Source organism: Symphalangus syndactylus, chromosome 12, assembly GCF_028878055.3.
Source record: "Symphalangus syndactylus isolate Jambi chromosome 12, NHGRI_mSymSyn1-v2.1_pri, whole genome shotgun sequence".
NCBI classification, from domain to species: domain Eukaryota; kingdom Metazoa; phylum Chordata; class Mammalia; order Primates; family Hylobatidae; genus Symphalangus; species Symphalangus syndactylus.
Window position 1 is genome coordinate 79313870 of NC_072441.2, and position 21896 is coordinate 79335765.

Sequence of the window (21896 nt, forward strand, 5' to 3'; positions counted from 1 at the left end):
GGACTGCGGGGGGCGTCAGGGCTGGAAAGGAAAGTGCCATGAGAAATCACACCGCTTCCCAGCCCAGCCTCGGACTTCTGGGTGCAGACCGCGCGGCTCCCCGTCACTGAAGCGGGGGCAGCTGGGGGAGGGGGACGGAGAGGAAGGGGGATGCTGTCGGGAGGAAGGGGAGGGGACTGGAAGGAGGTGAAGAAGGGGGTGGGTGTAAGACCTGGGGCTGGGGAGCTGGACCAAGGGAAGCCCAGGCCGCGGAGGTGACCACTAGGGGGCGGCGCGGAGCCGGGGCCGAGGCCTGTCGCCGAGGCTGTTTGGCCCCCTGCCCCAAATTGGTTCCCATTTTTCAGACAGACATTGGTGTGAGGAACTGTAGGATTTATGATAGAGAGGGAAACGGCGACTGTCATTCTCTGACCCTAATAATGACCTGAAAGATTACTAGTGAACTCGGTAATCTGAACGAGAGCAGTATGGGCCCCGCCTCTGCTTTTTTGCTTTTTTTTTTTTTTTTTTTCAAAACTGAGTCTCGCTCTGTCACCCAGGCTGGAGTGCAGTGGCGCGATTTCGGCTCACTGCAACCTCCAGCTCACTGCAACCTCCGCTTCCCGGGTTCAAGCGATTCTCCTGCCTCAGCCTCCGAAGTAGCTGGGATTACAGGCGTGCGCCACCATGCACGGCTAATTTGTGTGTGTGTGTATATATATATATATATATATATTTTTTTTTTTTTTTTTTTTTTTTTTTGAGACGGAGTCTCGCTGTCGCCCAGGCTGGAGTGCCGTGGCGCGATCTCAGCTCACTGCAAGCTCTGCCTCCCGGGTCCCGGGTTCATGCCATTCTCCTGCCTCAGCCTCCCGAGTAGCTGGGACTACAGGCGCCCACCACCACGCCCGGCTAATTTTTTTGTATTTTTAGTAGAGATGGGGTTTCACCGTGTTAGCCAGGATGGTCTCTATCTCCTGACCTTGTGATCCACCCGCCTTGGCCTCCCAGTGATGGATTACAGGCATGAGCCACCGCGCCTGGCAATTTTTGTTTATTTTTAATAGAGGCGAGGTTTCACCATGTTAGCCAGGCTGGTCTCGAACTCCTGACCTTAGGGGATCCGCCCGCCTTGGCCTTCCAAAGTGCTGGGATTACAGGCGTGAGCCACGGCTCCCGGCCTCGCCTCTGCTTCTTTCACAGTGGTTTGTACAGCTGGCTGCCCAGTGGGGACTTGAGCAATACTAAAAGAACCATAGATTCTTCCATTGCAATTCTCCTTTCCGTTGGCTGTCTCTTGTTTTCACATACTTCCGTGAGCCAGAGGTCATCCCATTCCTCTCCCTTTTCCCAAAAGGGCTTTCTCTCTAGGAGGTCCCCCCCAACCCAAAGTCTTTGGAAAAGGACAGTCTATGGCTTACTATCAACGATGTAACAAAATTTTGGCCATCCAGGACCATATTTTCATCTAATCACTTGGTCCACCCAATCCAGTAGAGATGTTCTCAGGCATGTATTTTCACACGTGCTTTGATGACAATAAAGAGAAAACTGCCCCATCCAGATTCTTAAATAAACAAAAGTGATTACTGTAATTATCTTGGATAATAGAGTACTTTGTTGTCAAGAGCTCAAGCACTTCATGAATTATTAAAACACACACTTATTGAAAGGTTTTGGCCGGGCGCAGTGGCTCACGCCTGTAATCCCAGCATTTTGGGAAGCTGAGGTGGGAGGATCCCTAGAGCCCTGGAGTTCTAGACCAGCCTGGGCAAAATAGGGAGACCCCTGTCTGTACAGAGAAGAAAAATTTTATTTTTAATCAGCTGGGCGTGGTAGTGCCCACTGGTGGTCCCAGCTACTCAGGAAACTGAGGTGGGAGGATCGCTTGAGGTCGAGGCTGCAGTGAGCCGTGATTGCGCCACTGCACTCCAGCCTGGACCACAGAATGAGGCCCTGTCTCTTTAAAAAACAAACAGGCCGGGCGTGGTGGCTCTGGCCTGTAATCCCAGCACTTTGGGAGGCCGAGGCGGGTGGATCACCTGAGGTCAGGAGTTCGTAGACTAGTTTGGCCAACATGATGAAACTCCGTCTCTACTAAAAATACAAAAAATTAGCCAGGCGTGGTGGCACACACCTGTAATCCCAGGTACCCAGGAGGCTGAGGCAGGAGAATGGCTTGAACTCGGCAGGCAGAGGTTGCAGTGAGACGAGATTGCGCCATTGTACTCCATCTTGGGCAACAAGAGCAAAACTCCGTCACAAACAAACAAACAAACATACTTTATGCAATCCCCTATTGATATCTATTTAGGTTCTTTTCAATCTTTTTATTTCTTTTTAGTTTTACTTTTAGAGACAGGGTCTTGCTGAGTACTTTATCCCATCCCCTATTGACATATATTTAGGTTCTTTTCCATCTTTTTCTATTTTTTTATTTTTAGAGATAGCGTCTTGGCCGGGCGCGGTGGCTCACGCTTGTAATCCCAGCACTTTGGGAGGCCGAGGCGGGCGGATCACGAGGTCAGGAGATCCAGACCATGGTGAAACCCCGTCTCTACTAAAAATACAAAAAAAAATTAGCCGGGCGTGGTGGCAGGCGCCTGTAGTCCCAGCTACTTGGAGAGGCTGAGGCAGGAGAATGGCGTGAACCCGGGAGGCGGAGCTTGCAGTGAGCCGAGATTGCGCCACTGCACTCCAGCCTGGGCGACAGAGCGAGACTCCGTCTCAAAAAAAAAAAAAAAGAGAGACAACGTCTTGCTCAGTCACCCAGGCTGGAGTGCAGTGATCATAGCTCATCGCAGCCTTGAACTCCTGGGCTCAAGTGATCCTCCCACCTTAGCCTCCTGAATAGCTAGGACCACAGGTGTGGGCCACTACACCCTGCTAATTTTTTTATTTTTGTATTTTTGTGGAGACAGAGTCCCTCTGTGTTGTCCTGGCTGGGATCAAATTCCTGGCTTCAACTGATCCTCCTGCTTTGGCTTCCCAAAGCACTGGGATTTATTTTATTCATCTCCAAAATCCTAGAAAGCAAGTGAGACAGATTTTGTTTCCCCAGTTTATGTATAGGGAAAGTGGAGGTACAGCCAGCAAGGGAGAATATTGTTAGTTGTTGGTAGTCAAGGAGTCAGAAGTGCCTAGACTGTTTTCTGATGTATCAGGCTTCATCTCTTGTCTGGTCGATGGGCCACCAGGCAGGTATTGACCACCTGCCAGAACCAGCATGGACAAGATACTGGGAGAATGGCACATGGTTCCCTTCAAAATGCTGTTTTTTGTTTGTTTGTTTTTTGTTTTGTTTTATTTTAAGTGAAAGCAAGTTGATTGAGAAAGTAAAGGAAGGCCAGGCATGGTGGCTCATCCCTGTAATCCCAGCACTTTGGGAGGCTGAGGCGGGCAGGTCACAGGATCGGGAGTTTGAGACCAGCCTGGCCAACATCGTGAAATCCCGTCTCTAATAAAAATACAAAAACTAGCTGGGCATGGTGGCGTGCATCTGTAGTCCCAGCTACTTGGGAGGCTGAGGCAGGAGAATCACTTGTACCCAGGAGGCGGAGTTTGCAGTGAGCCAAGATCGCACCACTGTACTCCAGCCTGGTGACAGAGCGAGTCTCTGGCTAAAAAAGAAAGTAAAGAAATGAAGAATGGCTACTCCATGGGCAATATTTTTATGGTTATTTCTTTTTTTTTTTTTTTTTTGAGACGGAGTCTCGCTCTTTCGCCCAGGCTGGACTGCAGTGGCGCTATCTCGGCTCACTGCAAGCTCCGCCTCCCGGTTCATGCTGTTCTCCTGCCTCAGCCTCCTGAGTAGCTGGGATTACAGGTGCCCGGCTAATTTTTTGTATTTTGAGTAGAGACGGGGTTTCACCATGTTAGCCAAGATGGTCTTAATCTCCTGACCTCGTGATCCTCCCGCCTCGGCCTCCCAAAGTGCTAGGATTACAGGCGTGAGCCACCGTGCCCGGCTGGTTATTTCTTGATTATATGCTAAACATGTCTCCTCTTTTTTTTTTTTTTTTTTTGTTCAGGTGGAGTCTCGCTCTGTCGCCCAGGCTGGAGTGCAGTGGCGTGATCACGGCTCACTGCAAGCTCCGCTTCCTGGGTTCACGCCATTCTCCTGCCTCAGTCTCCTGAATAGCTGGGACTGCAGGCCCCTGCCACCACGCCCAGCTAATTTTGTGTGTGTGTGTGTGTATTTTTAGTAGAGACGGGGTTTCACCACGTTAGCCAAGATGGTCTCAATCTCCTGACCTCATGAGCCGCCCTCCTTAGCCTCCCAAAGTGCTGGGATTACAGGCGTGAGCCACTGCACCCGGCTGCCTCCTCTTTTTAGACCATATAGGGTAACTTCCTGACATTGCCATGGCATTTGTAAACTGCCATGGCATGGCACTGGTGGGAGTGTAGCAGAGAGGACAACCAGAGGTCACTCTTGTCCTCTTGTCTCCATCTTGCTTTTGGTGGGTTTTAGCCAGCTTCTTTACTGTGGCCTGTTTTATCAGCAAAGTCTTTATGATCTGTATCTCGTGCTGACCTCCTATCTCATCCTGTGACTAAGAATGCCTTAACTGGCTGGGCATGGTGGCTCACACCACTTTGGGAGGCCGAGGTAGGTGGATCACTTGAGGTCAGGAGTTCAAGACCAGCCTGGCCAACATGGTGAAACCCTGTCTCTACTAAAAATACAAAAATTAGCCAGGCAGTAGTGGCACGCGCCTGTAATTCCAGCTACTCGGTAGGGTGAGGCAGGAGAATTGCTTGAGCATTACAGGCAGAGGTTGTGGTGAGCTGAGATTGTGCCACTGCACTCCAGTCTGGGCGACAGAGTGAGACAGTCTCAAAGAACAAAACAAGGGCCAGGCACGGTGGCTCACGCCTGTAATCCCAGCTCTTTGGGAGGCCAAGGCAGGCAGAGGTCAGGAGATCAAGACCATCCTGGCTAACACGGTGAAACTCCGTCTGTACTAATACAAAAAATTGGCTGGGCACGGTGGCTCATGCCTATAATCCTAGCACTTTGGGAGGCCCAAGAGGGGCGGATCACGAAGTCAGGAGATCAAGACCATCCTGGCTAACACGGTGAAACCCCATCTCTACAGAAAATACAAAAAATTAGCCAGGCATGGTGGTGGGCGCCTGTGGTCCCAGCTACTCAGGAGGCTGAGGCAGGAGAATGGTGTGAACCCAGGAGGCGGAGCTTGCAGTGAGCTGAGATTGTGCCACTGCACTCCAGCCTGGGCGACAGAGCAAGACTTCGTCTCAAAAAAAAAAAAAAAAAATTAGCTGGGCAGGAGACTGGGACAGGAGAATCGCTGCAACCTGGGAGGCGGAAGTTGCAGTGAGCCGAGATTGCACCACTGGACTCTAGCCTGGGCAACAGAGTGAGACTTCATCTCAAAAACCCCCCCCCAAAAAAGAAAAAACCCCCAAAAAACACAAAACAAAACAAAAAAGGAATGCCTTAATGGGAATGCAGCCCAGTAGGTCTCAGCCTTATTTCACCCAACTCCTATTCAAGATGGAGTTGCTCTGGTTCAAACACCTCTAACATTTCTCCTCTCCCTTTTATTAGAGAACCCTTAATCCTAGGGGTTACAAAGGAATAAAGATCCATCTTCTGTAACTTTTTCAGGCTGAATGGGGCGATGATATTCCTGCCTAACTCTTTTTTTTTTTTTTTTTTTTTTTTGAGACGGAGTCTCGCTCTGTCGCCCAGGCTGGAGTGCAGTGGCGCAATCTCGGCTCACTGCAAGCTCCACCTCCCGGGTTCAAGCCATTCTCCTGCCTCAGCCTCTCCGAGTAGCTGGGACTACAGGCGCCCGCCACCACCCCCAGCTAATTTTTTGTATTTTTAGTAGAGACGGGGTTTCACCGTGGTCTCGATCTCCTGACCTCGTGATCCGCCCGCCTCGGCCTCCCAAAGTGCTGGGATTACAAGCGTGAGCCACCGCGCCCGGCCGTATTCCTGCCTAACTCTTAGGGTCTCTTGTATTCAGGGTTCAGAGAGGAGCTCAGTCAGAAAGCATCAGTATGGTGAGAGCTATTCATAACTCCAACAAAAGGTGATAATCTGGAAGATTAAAAAGTGTTAAGTTTAAGAAAACATTCAGTAAGCTTATCCTGCATTCCTACACAAAGAGTACAACAGCAGTATACTCCACAACAGTAAAGCAAAATAAGCAAAACTATCCCAAGTAAACTAAATAAGAAAGTTTTCCATGAACTGGGCAACTGTTGGAACCAAGCTGATTTGGGGTTACTAGCTGATTCCAGTATGTGCCCAGAATTAGAATATTGATCCAGATTTTTACATTACCCATCCCTTTTGTTTCTTCTGAGCAACAGCCAGAGATCACTGGTTGGTTCACAGGAATAAGCAGGGTTAGTCTCAAGTTGCAGAAAAAACTTAAAAACAACTGATGAGACTAGAATTTTTATTTTTTGAGACAGTCTTATTCAGTCACTTAGGCTGGAGTGCAGTGGCACAATCTTGGTTCACTGCAAGCTCTGCCTCCTGGGTTCAAGCAATTCTCCTGCGTCAGCCTCCAGAGTAGCTGAGATTACAGGCATATGCCACCACGTCTGGCTAATTTTTGTATTTTTAGTAGAAATGGGGTTTCGTTGACCAGGCTGGTCTCGAACACCTGACCTCAGGTGATCCACCTGCCTTGGCCTCCCAAAGTGCTGGGATTACAGGTGTGAGCCACTGTACCTTGCCAGTCTCCCATTTTTGCTAAAGGCAAATCATGGTAAAATAGATTGGCTTTAATATACTTGGTCTGATTTTTTTTTTTTTTTTGAGGTGGAGTCTCACTCTTTCGCCCAGGCTGAAGTGCAGTGGTTCAATCTCAGCTCACTGCAAGCTCCACCTCCTGGGTTCACGCCATTCTCCTGCCTCAGCCTCCCGAGTAGCTGGGACTACAGGTGCCCGCCACCACACCCAGCTAATTTTTTGTATTTTTAGTAGAGATGGAGTTTCACTGTGTTAGTCAGGTTGGTCTCGATCTCCTGACCTCATGATCCGCCCTCCTGGGCCTCCCAAAGTGCTGGGATTACACTTGGTCTGATTATTTGTATAAAGTGCAGCAAGAATAATGATTTTTCACATAGGCTTTTAAAATTGGCTTTGAAAGAACTCTGTTCGGTAAAAGGAATCTCACATAAAACTTACAAAGCCAATTAAAGCCCCTTGGGAAAACTGGCCTCATACCTTGTCTGAAGTCCCTGTACAGGGTTCCTGATCTGTGGTAAGTAAAGAATGTCACTTTCTGACAGGCCCAGGAGCCCCAAATTATCCTGGGACCTCAGGAGGGGAGGAATTTATCCAACTCGTAGGTTTTTTTTTTTTTGAGATGGAGTCTCACTCTGTCACCAGGCTGGAGTGCAGTGGCGCAGTCTCGGCTCACTGCAGCCTCCACCTCCTGGGTTCAAGTGATTCTCCTGCCTCAGCCTCCCGAGTAGCTGGGACTACAGGCACGCAACGCCACGCCCAGCTAATTTTTGTATTTTTAGTAGAGACAGGGTTTCACCATGTTGGCCAGAATGGTCTTGTTCTCTTGACCTTGTGATCCGCCCGACTCGGCCACCCAAAGCATTGGGAGTATAGGCGTGAGCCGCCGCGCCCAGCCACTCATAGGTATTTGAGGGTATAAACCCATGGCTGGGCTCAGCTTTAAAAAAAAAGAGAGGAGAGGCCAGGCACAGTGGCTCATGCCTGTAATCCCAGCACTTTGGGAGACCGAGGCAGGTGGATCACAAGGTCAGGAGTTCAAGACCAGCCTGGCCAACATGGTGAAACCCTGTCTCTACTAAAAATACAAAAATTAGCTGGGCATGGTGGCGCATGCCACCTAATCCTAGCTACTCAGAAGGCTGAGGCAGGAGAATCCCTTGAACCCGGGAGGCGGAGGGTGCAGTGAGCCAAGATCACGCCACTGCACTCCAGCCTGGGCAACAGAGCAAGACTCCGTCTCAAAAAGTAATAATTTTCTTTAGAATAATAAAAATAAAGGTCGGGCATGGTGGCTCACGCCTGTAATCCCAGCACTTTGGGAGGCTGAGGCAGGTGGATCCCCTGAAGTGAGGAGTTCGAGCCCAGCCTGGCCAACATGGTGAAACCCTGTCTTTACTAAAAATACAAAATTATCCAGGTGTGGTGGCACGCGCCTGTAGTCTGAGCTACTCAGGAGGCTGAGACAGGAGAATTGCTTGAACCTGAGAGGTGGAGGCTGCAGTGAGCCGAGATCACACCACTGCACTCCAGCCTGGGTGAGACAGAGTGAGACTTCAACTCGAAAAAAATAAAATAAAAAATAAGAATAAAAATTCATTTTACTTTTTGTTTTTGTTTTTGTTTGTTTGTTTGAGACAGTCTTGCTCTGTTACCCAGGCTGGAGGGCAGTGGCACAATCTTGGCTCACTGCAACCTCTGCCTCCCAGATTCAAGTGATTCTCCTGCCTCAGCCTCCTGAGTAGCTGGGATTACAGGTGTGCACCACCACACCCGGCTAATTTTTGTATTTTTAGTACAGGCGAGGTAGTAAAATTTTGTATTTTAGTAGAGGCGAGATTTCACCATCTTGGCCAGGCTGGTCTCCAACTCCTGACCTCAAGTGATCCGCCTGCCTCTGCCTTCCAAAGTGCTGGGATTACAGTTGTGAGCCACTGCGCCTGGCTACATTTTACTTAAGATTTATGCTTCAGGTTAACTCAAAAGAGTAACTGAGGATAGGAGGAGAAAAGAGCCTTGAAGAACGCATCTCTATATCTTTCTTATATTAAGAGATAAATATAGCACCCTATTTACATTCTAATCCCAAATTTAATTATATCTCTATATAGTAAGAAATAGGGCTTTAAAATCATGGCTTGTTGAAAGAATGGGATGACAGATTTGGGTTGGTTGTCATTTAGTAGTATTGATATGTGACAGAAAGATGGTTAAAGAAGAGTGATAGGCTGGGTGCAGTGGCTCACGCCTGTAATCCTAGCACTTTGGGAGGCTGAGGCTAGCGGGTTACTTGAGGTCAGGGGTTCAAGACCAGCCTGGCCAACCTGGTGAAACACTGCCTCTACTAAAAATACATAAATTAGCCAGGCGTGGTAGTAGGTGCCTGTAATCCCAGCTACTCAGGAGGCCGAGGCAGGAGAATCGCTTGAATCCAGGAGGCAGAGGTTGCAGTGAGCCATGATTATGCCACTGCACTCCAGCCTGGGAAACAGAGTAAGACCCTGTCTCAGTAAATAAATATATAAATACGATAAATGCAGATACGAAAGCAGACTCCAATATAAAATACTGCTCAGAAACATTTTGCAACCGGTTGCAGTGGCTCACGCCTGTATCCTAGCACTTTGGGAGGCTGAGGCAGCGAATCACCTGAGGTCAGGAGTTCGAGGGGCTGACCAACATGGTGAAACCCTGTCTGTACTAAGAATACAAAATTAGCTGGGCATGGTGACACATGCCTGTAATACAAGCTACTCGGGAGGCTGAGGAAGGAGAATTGCTTAAACCTAGGAGGCAGGGATTGCAGTGAGCTGAGATTGCACCATTGCACTCTAGCCTGCGTGACAAGAGCAAAACTCTGTTACACACACACAAAATAATAATAATAATAGGCCGGGAGTGGCGTTTGTGAAAAGCACCTGGTAACAGGCTGTGCTGGAGGGGAGTTCAGCCCCTAGAAAAGATCACAGATTAGGAATTATGCCTCCCAGCCGACACCCTGCAAGGCCACCGGGACCGCTTCATGGAGCAGTTTACAAAGTTGAAAGATCTGTTCTACCGCTCCAGCAACCTGCAGTACTTCAAGCGGCTCATCCAGATCCCCCAGCTGCCCGAGGTCAGCGTACCCGACCACACACCTTCGGCACTGCAGAGGCCCCAAGTACCCTCTTAAAGGCCGGCGGGGCCTGGCAAGCAAGCACTGTTTGAGGATGTGTCTCCATCTTCAGAACCCACCCAACTTCTTGCGAGCCTCAGCCCTGTCAGAACATATCAGCCCCGTGGTGGTGATCCCTGCAGAGGCCTCATCCCCCGACAGCGAGCCAGTCCTAGAGAAGGATGACCTCATGGACATGGATGCCTCTCAGCAGAATTTATTTGACAACAAGTTTGATGACATCTTTGGCAGCTCATTCAGCAGTGATCCCTTCAATTTCAACAGTCAAAACGGCGTTAACAAGGATGAGAAGGACCACTTAATTGAGCGACTATACAGAGAGATCAGTGGACTGAAGGCACAGCTAGAAAACATGAAGACTGAGAGCCAGCGGGTTGTGCTGCAGCTGAAGGGCCGCGTCAGCGAGCTGGAAGCAGAGCTGGCTGAGCAGCAGCATCTGCGGCAGCAGGCGGCCGACGACTGTGAGTTCCTGCGGGCAGAACTGGACGAGCTCAGGAGGCAGCGGGAGGACACCGAGAAGGCTCAGCGGAGCCTGTCTGAGATAGAAAGGAAAGCTCAAGCCAATGAACAGTGATATAGCAAGCTAAAGGAGAAGTACAGCGAGCTGGTTCAGAACCACGCTGACCTGCTGCGGAAGAATGCAGAGGTGACCAAACAGGTGTCCGTGGCCAGACAAGCCCAGGTAGATTTGGAACGAGAGAAAAAAGAGCTGGAGGATTCGTTGGAGCGCATCAGTGACCAGGGCCAGCGGAAGACTCAAGAGCAGCTGGAAGTTCTAGAGAGCTTGAAGCAAGAACTCGCCACAAGCCAACGGGAGCTCCAGGTTCTCCAAGGCAGCCTGGAAACTTCTGCCCAATCAGAAGCAAACTGGGCAGCCCAGTTCACTGAGCTAGAGAAGGAGCGGGACAGGCTGGTGAGTGGCGCAGCTCATAGGGAGGAGGAATTATCTGCTCTTCGGAAAGAACTGCAGGACACTCAGCTCAAACTGGCCAGCACAGAGGAATCTATGTGCCAGCTTGCCAAAGACCAACGAAAAATGCTTCTGGTAGGGTCCAGGAAGGCTGCGGAGCAGGTGATACAAGACGCCCTGAACCAGCTTGAAGAACCTCCTCTCATCAGCTGCGCTGGGTCTGCAGATCACCTCCTCTCCACGGTCACATCCATTTCCAGCTGCATCGAGCAACTGGAGAAAAGCTGGAGCCAGTATCTGGCCTGCCCAGAAAACGTCAGTGGACTTCTCCATTCCATAACCCTGCTGGCCCACTTGACCAGCGATGCCATTGCTCATGGTGCCACCACCTGCCTCAGAGCCCCACCGGAGCCTGCCGACTGCTACAACCTACTCTGCTGCCAGCGCCGCAAACTGCCTGGGACTGCCGGCGCGCACCACCGCTGCCTGCCTTTTCGCCATCTTGGCCACGCTGGTCGCCAGCTCCTGACGCCGAGTGCTCTGCCCGCCTCAGCCTCCCGAGGTACTGCGACTACAGACGGAATCTCGCTCACCCAGTGCTTGGTGTTGCCCGGGCTGGAGTGCGGTGGCGTGGTCTGGCCTCGCGGCAGCCTCTACCCCCCGGCCGCCTGCCTTGACCTGCCAGGGTGCTGGGATTGCAGCCCCTGCCCGGCCGCCGCCCCATCTGGAAGGTGGGGAGCGCCTCTGCCCGGCCGCCCCGTCTGGGAGGTGAGGAGCACCTCTGCCTGGCCGCCCCGTCTGGGAAGTGAGGAGCGCCTCTGCCCGGCCGCCCCGTCTGGGAAGTGAGGAGCGCCTCTGCCCGGCCACCCACCGTCTGGGAAGTGAGGAGCGCCTCTGCCCGGCCACCCACCGTCTGGGAAGTGCCGTCTGGGAAGTGAGGAGCGCCTCTGCCCGGCCACCCACCGTCTGGGAAGTGAGGAGCGCCTCTGCCCGGCCACCCACCGTCTGGGAAGTGAGGAGCGCCTCTGCCCGGCCACCCACCGTCTGGGAAGTGAGGAGCGCCTCTGCCCGGCCACCCACCGTCTGGGAAGTGAGGAGCGCCTCTGCCCGGCCGCCCCGTCTGGGAAGTGAAGAGCGCCTCTGCCCGGACACCCATCGTCTGGGAAGTGAGGAGCGCCTCTGCCCGGCCGCCCCGTCTGGGAAGTGAGGAGCGCCTCTGCCCGGCCACCCATCGTCTGGGAAGTGAGGAGCGCCTCTGCCCGGCCTCCCATCGTCTGGGAGGTGAGGAGCGCCTCTGCCCGGCCGCCCCGTCCGGGAGGAAGTGAGAAGCGCCTCTGCCCAGCCGCCCCGTCCGGGAGGAAGTGAGAAGCGCCTCTGCCCAGCCGCCCCGTCCGGGAAGAAGTGAGGAGCGCCTCTGCCCGGCCGCCCCCGTCCGGGAAGAAGTGAGGAGCGCCTCTACCCGGCCGCCCCGTCTGGGAAGTGAGGAGCGCCTCTGCCCGGCCGCCCCGTCCGGGAAGAAATGAGGAGCGCCTCTGCCCGGGCGCCCCATCCGGGAAGAAGTGAGGAGCGCCTCTGCCCGGCCGCCCCATCCGGGAAGAAGTGAGGAGCGCCTCTGCCCGGCCACCCACCGTCTGGGAAGTGAGGAGCCCCTCTGCCCGGCCGCCCCGTCTGGGAAGTGAGGAGCGCCTCTGCCCGGCCGCCCCGTCTGGGAAGTGAGCAGCGCCTCTGCCCGGCCGCCCCGTCCGGGAAGAAGTGAGGAGCGCCTCTGCCCGGCCGCCCCGTCCGGGAAGAAGTGAGGAGCACCTCTGCCCGGCCGCCCCGTCCGGGAAGAAGTGAGGAGCGCCTCTGCCCGGCCGCCCCGTCCGGGAAGAAGTGAGGAGCGCCTCTGCCCGGCCTCCCCGTCCGGGAAGAAGTGAGGAGCGCCTCTGCCCGGCCGCCCCGTCCGGGAAGAAGTGAGGAGCGCCTCTGCCCGGGCGCCCCGTCCGGGAAGAAGTGAGGAGCGCCTCTGCCCGGCCGCCCCGTCCGGGAAGAAGTGAGGAGCGCCTCTGCCCGGGCGCCCCGTCCGGGAAGAAGTGAGGAGCGCCTCTGCCCGGCCACCCATCGTCTGGGAAGTGAGGAGCGCCTCTGCCCGGCCACCCCGTCTGGGAAGTGAGGAGCGCCTCTGCCCGGCCACCCACCGTCCGGGAAGTGAGGAGCGCCTCTGCCCGGCCACCCACCGTCCGGGAAGTGAGGAGCGCCTCTGCCCGGCCACCCACCGTCCGGGAAGTGAGGAGCGCCTCTGCCCGGCCACCCACCGTCTGGGAAGTGAGGAGCGCCTCTGCCCGGCCACCCATCGTCTGGGAAGTGAGGAGCGCCTCTGCCCGGCCGCCCCGTCTGGGAAGTGAGGAGCGCCTCTGCCCGGCCACCCATCGTCTGGGAAGTGAGGAGCGCCTCTGCCCGGCCACCCATCGTCTGGGAAGTGAGGACCGCCTCTGCCCGGCCACCCATCGTCTGGGAAGTGAGGAGCGCCTCTGCCCGGCCGCCCCGTCTGGGAAGTGAGGAGCGCCTCTGCCCGGCCACCCATCGTCTGGGAAGTGAGGAGCGCCTCTGCCCGGCCGCCCCGTCCGGGAGGAAGTGAGGAGCGCCTCTGCCCGGCCGCCCCGTCCGGGAGGAAGTGAGGAGCGCCTCTGCCCGGCCGCCCCGTCTGGGAAGTGAGGAGCGCCTCTGCCCGGCCGCCCCGTCCGGGAAGAAGTGAGGAGTGCCTCTGCCCGGCCGCCCCGTCCGGGAAGAAGTGAGGAGCGCCTCTGCCCGGCCGCCCCGTCCGGGAAGAAGTGAGGAGTGCCTCTGCCCGGCCGCCCCGTCTGGGAGGTGAGGAGCGCCTCTGCCCGGCCACCCATCGTCTGGGAGGTGAGGAGCGCCTCTGCCCGGCCACCCACCGTCTGGGAGGTGAGGAGCGCCTCTGCCCGGCCACCCACCGTCTGGGAAGTGAGGAGGGCCTCTGCCCGACCACCCATCGTCTGGGAAGTGAGGAGCGCCTCTGCCCGGCCACCTATCGTCTGGGAAGAAGTGAGGAGCGTCTCTGCCTGGCCGCCCCGTCTGGGAAGTGAGGAGCTCCTCTGCCCGGCCGCCCCGTGTCTGGGTAGAAGTGAGGAGCTCCTCTGCCTGGCCGCTCCGTCAGGGAGGTCTACCACGGAGGCCAGAAGCAATGTGGGGGCTGGACGTGGTGGCTCACGCCTGTGGTCCCGGCACTCTGGGGGGCGAGGCGGGTTGATCACTTCGGGCTAGGAGTTCGAGACCAGTCTGGCCAACTTGGCGAAACATGAAGAATACAACAGACAAACCAACCAACCAACTCAATGACAACAAAACAGGTCTACCCTGGAGTCATACTCTAATTTTTTCTATTTTCCTCCCTTTCTGATCCTTTATCCCACTTTCTTTTTCTTCCTCTTCCTTCTCCCTCTTCTTTGTCAAATAGAGGATTGAGTTATCACTGATCCATATAAAGTCCCTCTCTCATTTATTTTAACTCCCACCCCCATTTCTATTCCCCGACTTCCCATGTGCAACCTTCCTAATATGTTTGATACACATCTTTTTGTTTGTATGTATTTTTAGAAAATGTTTATTGTTTTTGTATGCAAAAATTAATAAAAAAATTAAAAAAAAAAAAAAAAAAAAATAGGCCGGGCGCGGTGGCTCACGCTTGTAATCCCAGCACTTTGGGAGGCCGAGGCGGGCGGATCACGAGGTCAGGAGATTGAGACCACAGTGAAACCCCGTCTCTACTAAAAATACAAAAAAATTAGCCGGGCGTGGTGGCGGGCGCCTGTAGTCCCAGCTACTCGGAGAGGCTGAGGCAGGAGAATGGCGTGAACCTGGGAGGCGGAGCTTGCAGTGAGCCGAGATTGCGCCACTGCACTCCAGCCTGGGTGACAGAGCGAGACTCCGTCTCAAAAAATAATAATAATAATAATAATAAAACATTGCCAGGCACAGTGGCTCATGCCTGTAATCCCAGCATTTTGGGAGGCTGAGGCCGGTGGATTGCGAGGTCAGGAGTTCGAGACCAGCCTGGCCAAGGTGGTGAAACCCCGTCTCTACTAAAAATACAAAAATTAGCCAGGCGTGGTGGCACACGCCTATATTCCTAGCTACTTGGGAGGCTGAGGTAGGAGAATCGCTTGAACTTTGGAGGTGGAGGTTGCGGTGAGCCGAGATCGCGCCATTGCACTCCAGCCTGGGCAACAAGAGCGAAACTCCGTCTCAAAAAATAAAAAAAATAAAAAAAAACAATAATTAGCTGGGCATAGTGGTGGGCAGGCCAAGGTAGGCAAATCACCTGAGGTCAGGAGTTCGAGATCAGCCTGACAAATATGGAGAAACCCCGTCTCTACTAAAAATACAATATTAGCTGGGCATGGTGGCACATGCCTGTAATCCCAGCACTCGGGAGGCTGAGGCAGGAGAATCGCTTCAACCCAGGAGGCAGAGGTTGCGGTGGACTGACATCGTTCCACTGCACTCCAGCCTGGGCAACAAGAGCAAAACTCCATCTCTAAATAAATAAATAAAAAGAAGGGTTTAGGCCAGGCACAGTGGCTCACGCCTGTAATCCCATCACTTTGGGAGGCTGAGACAAGCAGATCACTTGAGGTCAGGAGTTCAAGACCAGCCTGGCCAAGATGGTGAAACCCCATCTCTACTAAAAATACAAGTATTAGCTGGGCATGGTGGCGTGGCATCTCTAATCCCAGCTACTCGGGAGGCTGAAACACAAGAATCACTTGAACCCAGGAGGTGGAAATTGGAGGTTGCAGTGAGCCTAGATCATGCCACTGCACTCCAGCCTGGGCAATAGAGGAAGACTACGTCTCAAAAAAAAAAAAAGAAAGAAGGTTTTTTTTTTTTTTGAGACAGTCTTGCTCTGTCCCCCAGGCTGGAGTGCAGTGGCGCAATCTCGGCTCACTGCAAGCTCCGCCTCCTGGGTTCACGCCATTCTCTTGCCTTAGCTTCCCGAGTAGCTGGGACTACAGGGGCCCACCACCACGCCTAGCTAATTGTTTTTGTATTTTTAGTAGAGACGGGGTTTCTTTTTTTTTTTTTTTTCAGACGGAGTCTCGCTCTGTTACCCAGGCTGGAGTGCAGTGGCGCGATCTCGGCTGGCTGCATGCTCCGCCTCCCAGGCTCACGCCATTCTTCTGCCTCAGCCTCTCTGAGTAGCTGGGTCTACAGGCGCCCGCCACCACGTCCGGCTAATTTTTTGTATTTTTTAGTAGAGACGGGGTTTCACCATGGTCTCGATCTCCTGACCTCGTGATCCGCCCGCCTCGGCCTCCCAAAGTGCTGGGATTACAAGCGTGAGACACCGCGCCCGGCCTAGAGTCGGGGTTTCACCATGTTAGCCAAGATGGTCTTAATCTCCTGACCTCGTGATCCGCCCGTCTCGGCCTCCCAAAGTGCTGGGATTACAGGCGTGAGCCACCGCACCTGGCCAAGAAAGGTTTGCTATCATTTTTATCTACCATTTTCTTGTGTGGTATAAACTGACACTTGGATTAGATTATAAAAATTCACACTATGGGCTGGGCATGGTGACTCATGCCTGTAATCCCAGTACCTTGGGACACCAAGGCAGGAGGATCCTTTGAGCCCAGGAATTCAAGGTTGCAGTGAGCTATGATCACTCCAATGTACTCCAGACTGGGTGACAGAGCAAGACCCCATCTCTAAAAAAAGAGAAAAAGGAAAAAAAGTTCATTAATTAACTTGGTAATAAATCCATTACATGTTAACATAAAATTTTTTTTTTTTTTTTTTTTTTGGGACGGAGTCTCGCTCTTGAGCCCAGCCCGGAGTGCAGTGGCGCAATCTCGGCTCACTGCAAGCTCCGCCTCCCGGATTCACGCCATTCTCCTGCCTTAGCCCCCCGAGTAGCTGGGACTACAGGCGCCCGCCACTGCGCCCGGCTAATTTTTTGTATTTTTAATAGAGACGGGGTTTCACCTTGTTAACCAGGATGGTCTCGATCTCCTGACCTCGTGATCCGCCCGCCTCGGCCTCCCAAAGTGCTGGGATTACAGGCATGAGCCACCGCACCCGACCAAAACTTTTTTTTTTTTGAGGTGGAGTCTCGCTCTCCTGTCGCCCAGGCTGGAGTGCAATGGCACAATCTCAGCTCACTGCAACCTTCACCTCCCGGATTCAAGCAATTTCCCTGCCTCAGCCTCTTGAGTAGCTGGGATTACAGGTGCACGCCACCATGCCTGACTAATTTTTTTGTATTTTTAGTAGAGATAGAGTTTCACCATGCTGGCCAGAATGGTCTTGAACTCCTGATCTCAGGCAATCCACCGGTCTTGGCCTCCCAAAGTGCTGGGATTACAGGTGTGAGCCACCACACCCAGCCAACATAAAACATTTTTATAAAAAATATATCTTCAGGCCTGGTGCAGTGGCTCATGCCTGTAATCCCAGCACTTTGGGAGGCTGAGGCCAGCAGATCACTTGAGTTCAGGAGTTTGAGACCAGCCTGGACAACATGGTGAAACCCCGTCTCTACTAAACATAGAAAAATTAGCCAGGCACGGTGGTGCACACCTGTAATCCCAGCTACTTGGGAGGCTGAGGCACAAGAATCACTTAAACACTGGAGGCAGAGGTTGCAGTGAACCGAGATTGTGTCACTGCCCTCCAACCTGGGCAACAGAGCAGCGAGACCCTGTCGCAAAAAAACCCAAAAAACAAAGAAACAAACTATGTATATATATCTTCAAAGTTAAAAAATGGTGAGAAGAGTATTATATTTTTTTTCAACTCTCTTTAACTTCTGGCTTAATAGAAGACAGCTGCATTCTCATTTTTTTGTTTTTTTTAGATGATGTCTCACTCTGTCACCCATGCTGGACTGCAGTGGCACAACCCGGCTCACTGCAACCTCCACCTCCCGGGTTCAAGCAATTCTTCCGCCTCAGCCCCCCGAGTAGCTGGGACCACAAACGTGCACCACCATACCCAGCTAATTTTTTTGTATTTTTTGTAAAGACAGAGTTTCACTATGTTGGCTAGGCTGCTCTCAAACTCCTGACCTTAGGTAATCTGCCCGCCTCAGTCTCCCAAAGTGGTGGGTTTACAGGCGTGAGCCACCACACCCAGCTGACAGCTGCATTCTTTTATCTACTTCATTCTGTCTGTTACAATATGTACTTGTCGAAGGAAAGAGTATTATAATAACTTTTTCCGGTAACAGTGAGTCTTCTTCTTTGATACTGCACAAAAACTTGACAAGTGGTAATTTCTTTCTTTCTTTTTTTTTTTTTTTTTTTTGAGACGGAGTCTCACCCTGTTGCCCAGACTGGAGTGCATTGGCGCGATGTCGGCTCACCACAACCTGTACGTCCTGGGTTCAAGCAATTCTCCTGCCTCAGCCTCCCGAGTAACTGGGACTACAGGCACGTGCCACCATGCCCAGCTAATTTTTGTATTTTTAATGGAGACGGGGTTTCACCACGTTAGCCAGACTGGTCTCAAACTCCTGATCTCAGATGATCCACCCGCTTTGGCCTCCCAAAGTGCTGGGATTACATGTGTGAGCCACTGCGTGTGGCCGACAAGTGGTAATTTCTTTTTTTTTTTTTTTTTCTGAAATGGAGTCTCACTCTGTCGCCCAGGCTGGAGTATGGTAGTGTGATCTCGGCTCACTGCAGGCTCCGCCTCCTGGATTCACGTGATTCTCTTGCCTCAGCCTCCCGAGTAGCCGGGACTACAGGCGCCCGCCATCACGCCCGGCTAATTTTTTTTTTTTTTTTTTTTTTTTTAGTAGAGAGGCAGTTTCACTGTGTTAGCCAGGATGGTCTCGATCTCCTGACCTCGTGATCCGCCCACCTCGGCCTCCCAAAGTGCTGGGATTACAGGCATGAGCCACTGCGCCAGGCCAACAAATGGTAATTTCTTTTTTTTTTTTTTTTTTTTTTTGAGACGGAGTCTCGCTCTGTCGCCCAGGCTGGAGTGCAGTGGCGCGATCTCGGCTCACTGCAAGCTCCGCCTCCCGGGTTCACGCCATTCTCCTGCCTCAGCCTCTCCGAGTAGCTGGGACTACAGGCGCCCGCCACCACGCCCGGCTAATTTTTTGTATTTTTTTTTTAGTAGAGACGGGGTTTCACCGTGGTCTTGATCTCCTGACCTCATGATCCGCCCGCCTCGGCCTCCCAAAGTGCTGGGATTACAAGCATGAGCCACCGCGCCCGGCCAACAAATGGTAATTTCTTAAAAGTTAGTTTACGAAGGCAGGAGGATTGCTTGAAGCCAGGAGTTTGAGATCAGCCTGGGCAATATAACAAAACTGCACCTCTACAAAAAACTAAAAAATTAGTCAGGCATGGTTGTGTGTACCTGTAGTCCTAGCTACTCAAGAGGCTGAGGATGGAGGATTGCTTGAGCCCAGGAGTTCAAGACTGCAGTGAGCTATGATCATACCACTGCACTCTAGCCTGGGCAACAGAAAAAGACCCTGTCTCAAAAAAAAGAAAAAGAAAGAAAAAGTTAGTTGCAATGAGGAATTTGAAACCACATCAGTGAATTTTTCTATTCTGTAACCTTAAAACCCATTGATCTTTCACTTTGAATTGTTTTACTTGTGCATGATTTCATTACGTTAAACATTGGTCATTTGGAAAGCATTGGTTCACCAAATTGTGTAGGTCATCTAAATATTGATGCATTTTATTATACAATATCAAAAAATCACATTCATTAATATTACCACTTATTTCATCAGAAAAGTCTTTAAGTTACCAAGTTGATGGCGGTGGTTATAGATTTTCCAAAATTCTAATTTTTGTTTGAAAGCTCAAATTGTAATTGATAATTGGCAACAAATACTGTCAGTTGGCTGGGCGCGGTGGCTCACGCCTGTAATCCCAGCACTTTGGGAGGCCGAGGCAGGCAGATCACCTGAGGTCAGGAGTTTGAGAACAGCCTGGCCAACATGGCGAAAACCCGTCTCTACTAAAAGTACAGAAAAATTAGCTGGACGTGGTGGCGCATCCCTGTAATCCCAACTACTCAGAATGCTGAGACAGAGAATTGCTTGAACCCAGGCATCGGAGGTTGGCAGTAAGCCGAGATCTCACCACTGCACTCCAGCCTGGGTGACAGGGCAAGACTCCGTCTCTATAGAAAAAAAAAAAAAAAAAAAAAAAATATATATATATATGTATACTGTCAGTTGTTCTCCTTGAAGTGGCAGCTCACTTTGTTCATTTTTTATTTTATTCATTTATTTTTTATTATTATTTTTTGAGACAGAGTCTTTCTGTGTCACCCAGGCTGGAGTGCAGTGGTGCGATCTTGGCTCACTGCAGCCTCCACCTCCCAGATTCAAGCAATTCTCTGCCTCAGCCTCCCGAGTAGCTGTCATTACAGCACCCGCCACCACGCCCGGCTAATTTTTGTATTTTTAGTAGAGATGGGATTTCATCATCTTGGCCATGCTGGTCTTGAACTCCTGACCTCGTGATCCAGCCCCCTCGGCCTCCCAAAGTGTTGAGATTACAGGCATGAGCCACCGTGCCCAGGCTTTTATTTTTATTATATATATAAAAAATATATATATATTTTTTGATGTGGAAATGGGGCCATACTGTGTTTCCCAGAGCAGTCTCCTACACCTGGGCTCAAACTGTCCTCCCATTTCTGCCTCCCTAAATGCTGCAATTGCAGGCGTGAGCCACTGTGCCCAGCTGTTTTTTTGTTTGTTTGTTTGTTTGTTTTGAGACGGAGTTTCACTCTTGTTGCTCAGGCTGGAGTGCAATGGCGCGATCTCGGCTCACCACAACCTCCCTCCCGGTTCAAGCGATTCTCCTGCCTCAGCCTTCCTGAGTAGCTGGGATTACAGGCATGCACCACCATGCCCGGCTAATTTTTTTTTTTTTTGTATTTTTAATAGAGACGGGATTTCTCCATGTTGGTCAGGCTGGTCTCGAACTCCTGACGTCAGGTGATCAGCCTGCCTTGACCTCCCAAAGTGCTGGGATTACAGGCATGAGCCACCGCGCCTGGGCTTAGCTGTTTTTTTTTTTTTTTTCTTTGATACGGAGTCTCACTCTGTCGCCCAGGCTGGAGTGCAGTGGCATGATCTCGGCTCACTGCAAGCTCTGCCTCCCGGGTTCACGCCATTCTCCTGCCTCAGCCTCCCGAGTAGACTGAGGAGTAGACGGGAGTAGGGAGTAGGGAGGAGTAGACTGAGGAGTAGGCGGGACTACAGGTACCCGCCACTGCGCCTAGCTAATTTTTTGTATCTTTAGAGAGACGGGATTTCACCAGGTTAGCCAGGATGGTCTTGATCTCCTGACCTTGTGATCCGCCCGCCACTGCCTCCCAAAGTGTTGGGATTACAGGTGTGAGCCACCGCGCCCGGCCAGCTGTTCATTTTTAAAAAACATACCTGCCATATACCTGAGCCCTTGGTCTATTCATCATTCCTTCATATAAAAGTGATGTTGCAGACTGTCTCTACAAAAAATTTAAAAAAAAATTAGCTGGGCATGGTGCCACTTACCTGTAGTCTCAGCTACTTGGAAGGCTGAGATGGAATCACTTGAGCCTAAGTGGTTAAGTCTGCAGTGAGCTGTGATCATGGCACTGCACTTCAGCCTGGGTCACAGAGCAAGAACCCGTCTCAAAAATAATAAAATAAAATGGCCAGGCACGGTGTCTCACGCCTGTAATCCCAGCACTTTGGGAGGCCGAGGCGGGCAGATCATCTGAGGTCAGGAGTTCGAGACCAGCCTGACCAGCATGGCAAAACCCCTCTCTACTAAAAATACAAAAATTAGCCGGGCATGGTGGTGGGTGCCTGTAGTTCCAGATACTTGGGAGGCTGAGGCAGGAGAATCACTTGTACCTGGGAAGCAGAGGTTGCAGTGAGCCAAAATCACGCCATTGCACTCCAGCCTGGGTGACGAGAGCAAAACTCTGTCTCAAAAATAAAATAATGATGTTCCATAATAAAAACAGTTATTTATTTTTTTTTTTTTTGAGATGGAGTCTCGCTCTGTCACCCAGGCTGGAGTCCAGTGGCACAATCTCGGCTCACTGCAAGCTCTGCCTCCAGGGTTCAC

General features: G+C 52.0%; 1 protein-coding gene and 1 pseudogene across 10 annotated transcripts in view; both read left to right on the forward strand.

Moving 5' to 3' along the window:
* Positions 1-21896, forward strand: part of GABPB2 (GA binding protein transcription factor subunit beta 2) — a 61969-nt gene that overhangs the window by 723 nt on the left and 39350 nt on the right. For 2 of the 10 annotated variants that reach the window (XM_063626324.1, XM_063626327.1), the window contains exon 1: positions 13668-14147. The exons of 5 other annotated variants lie outside the window; for them this stretch is intronic. In XM_063626324.1, coding sequence (XP_063482394.1) covers positions 14133-14147 — 15 coding nt within the window. In that variant the 5' untranslated portion in view covers positions 13668-14132. Of the gene's footprint in view, positions 1-13666; positions 14148-18921; positions 19034-21896 lie in introns of those variants that run through there. 3 more of the 10 variants (XM_063626332.1, XM_063626323.1, XM_063626335.1) reach the window with 3 other exon arrangements.
* On the forward strand, positions 151-12008 carry LOC134734865 (huntingtin-interacting protein 1-like; annotated as a pseudogene).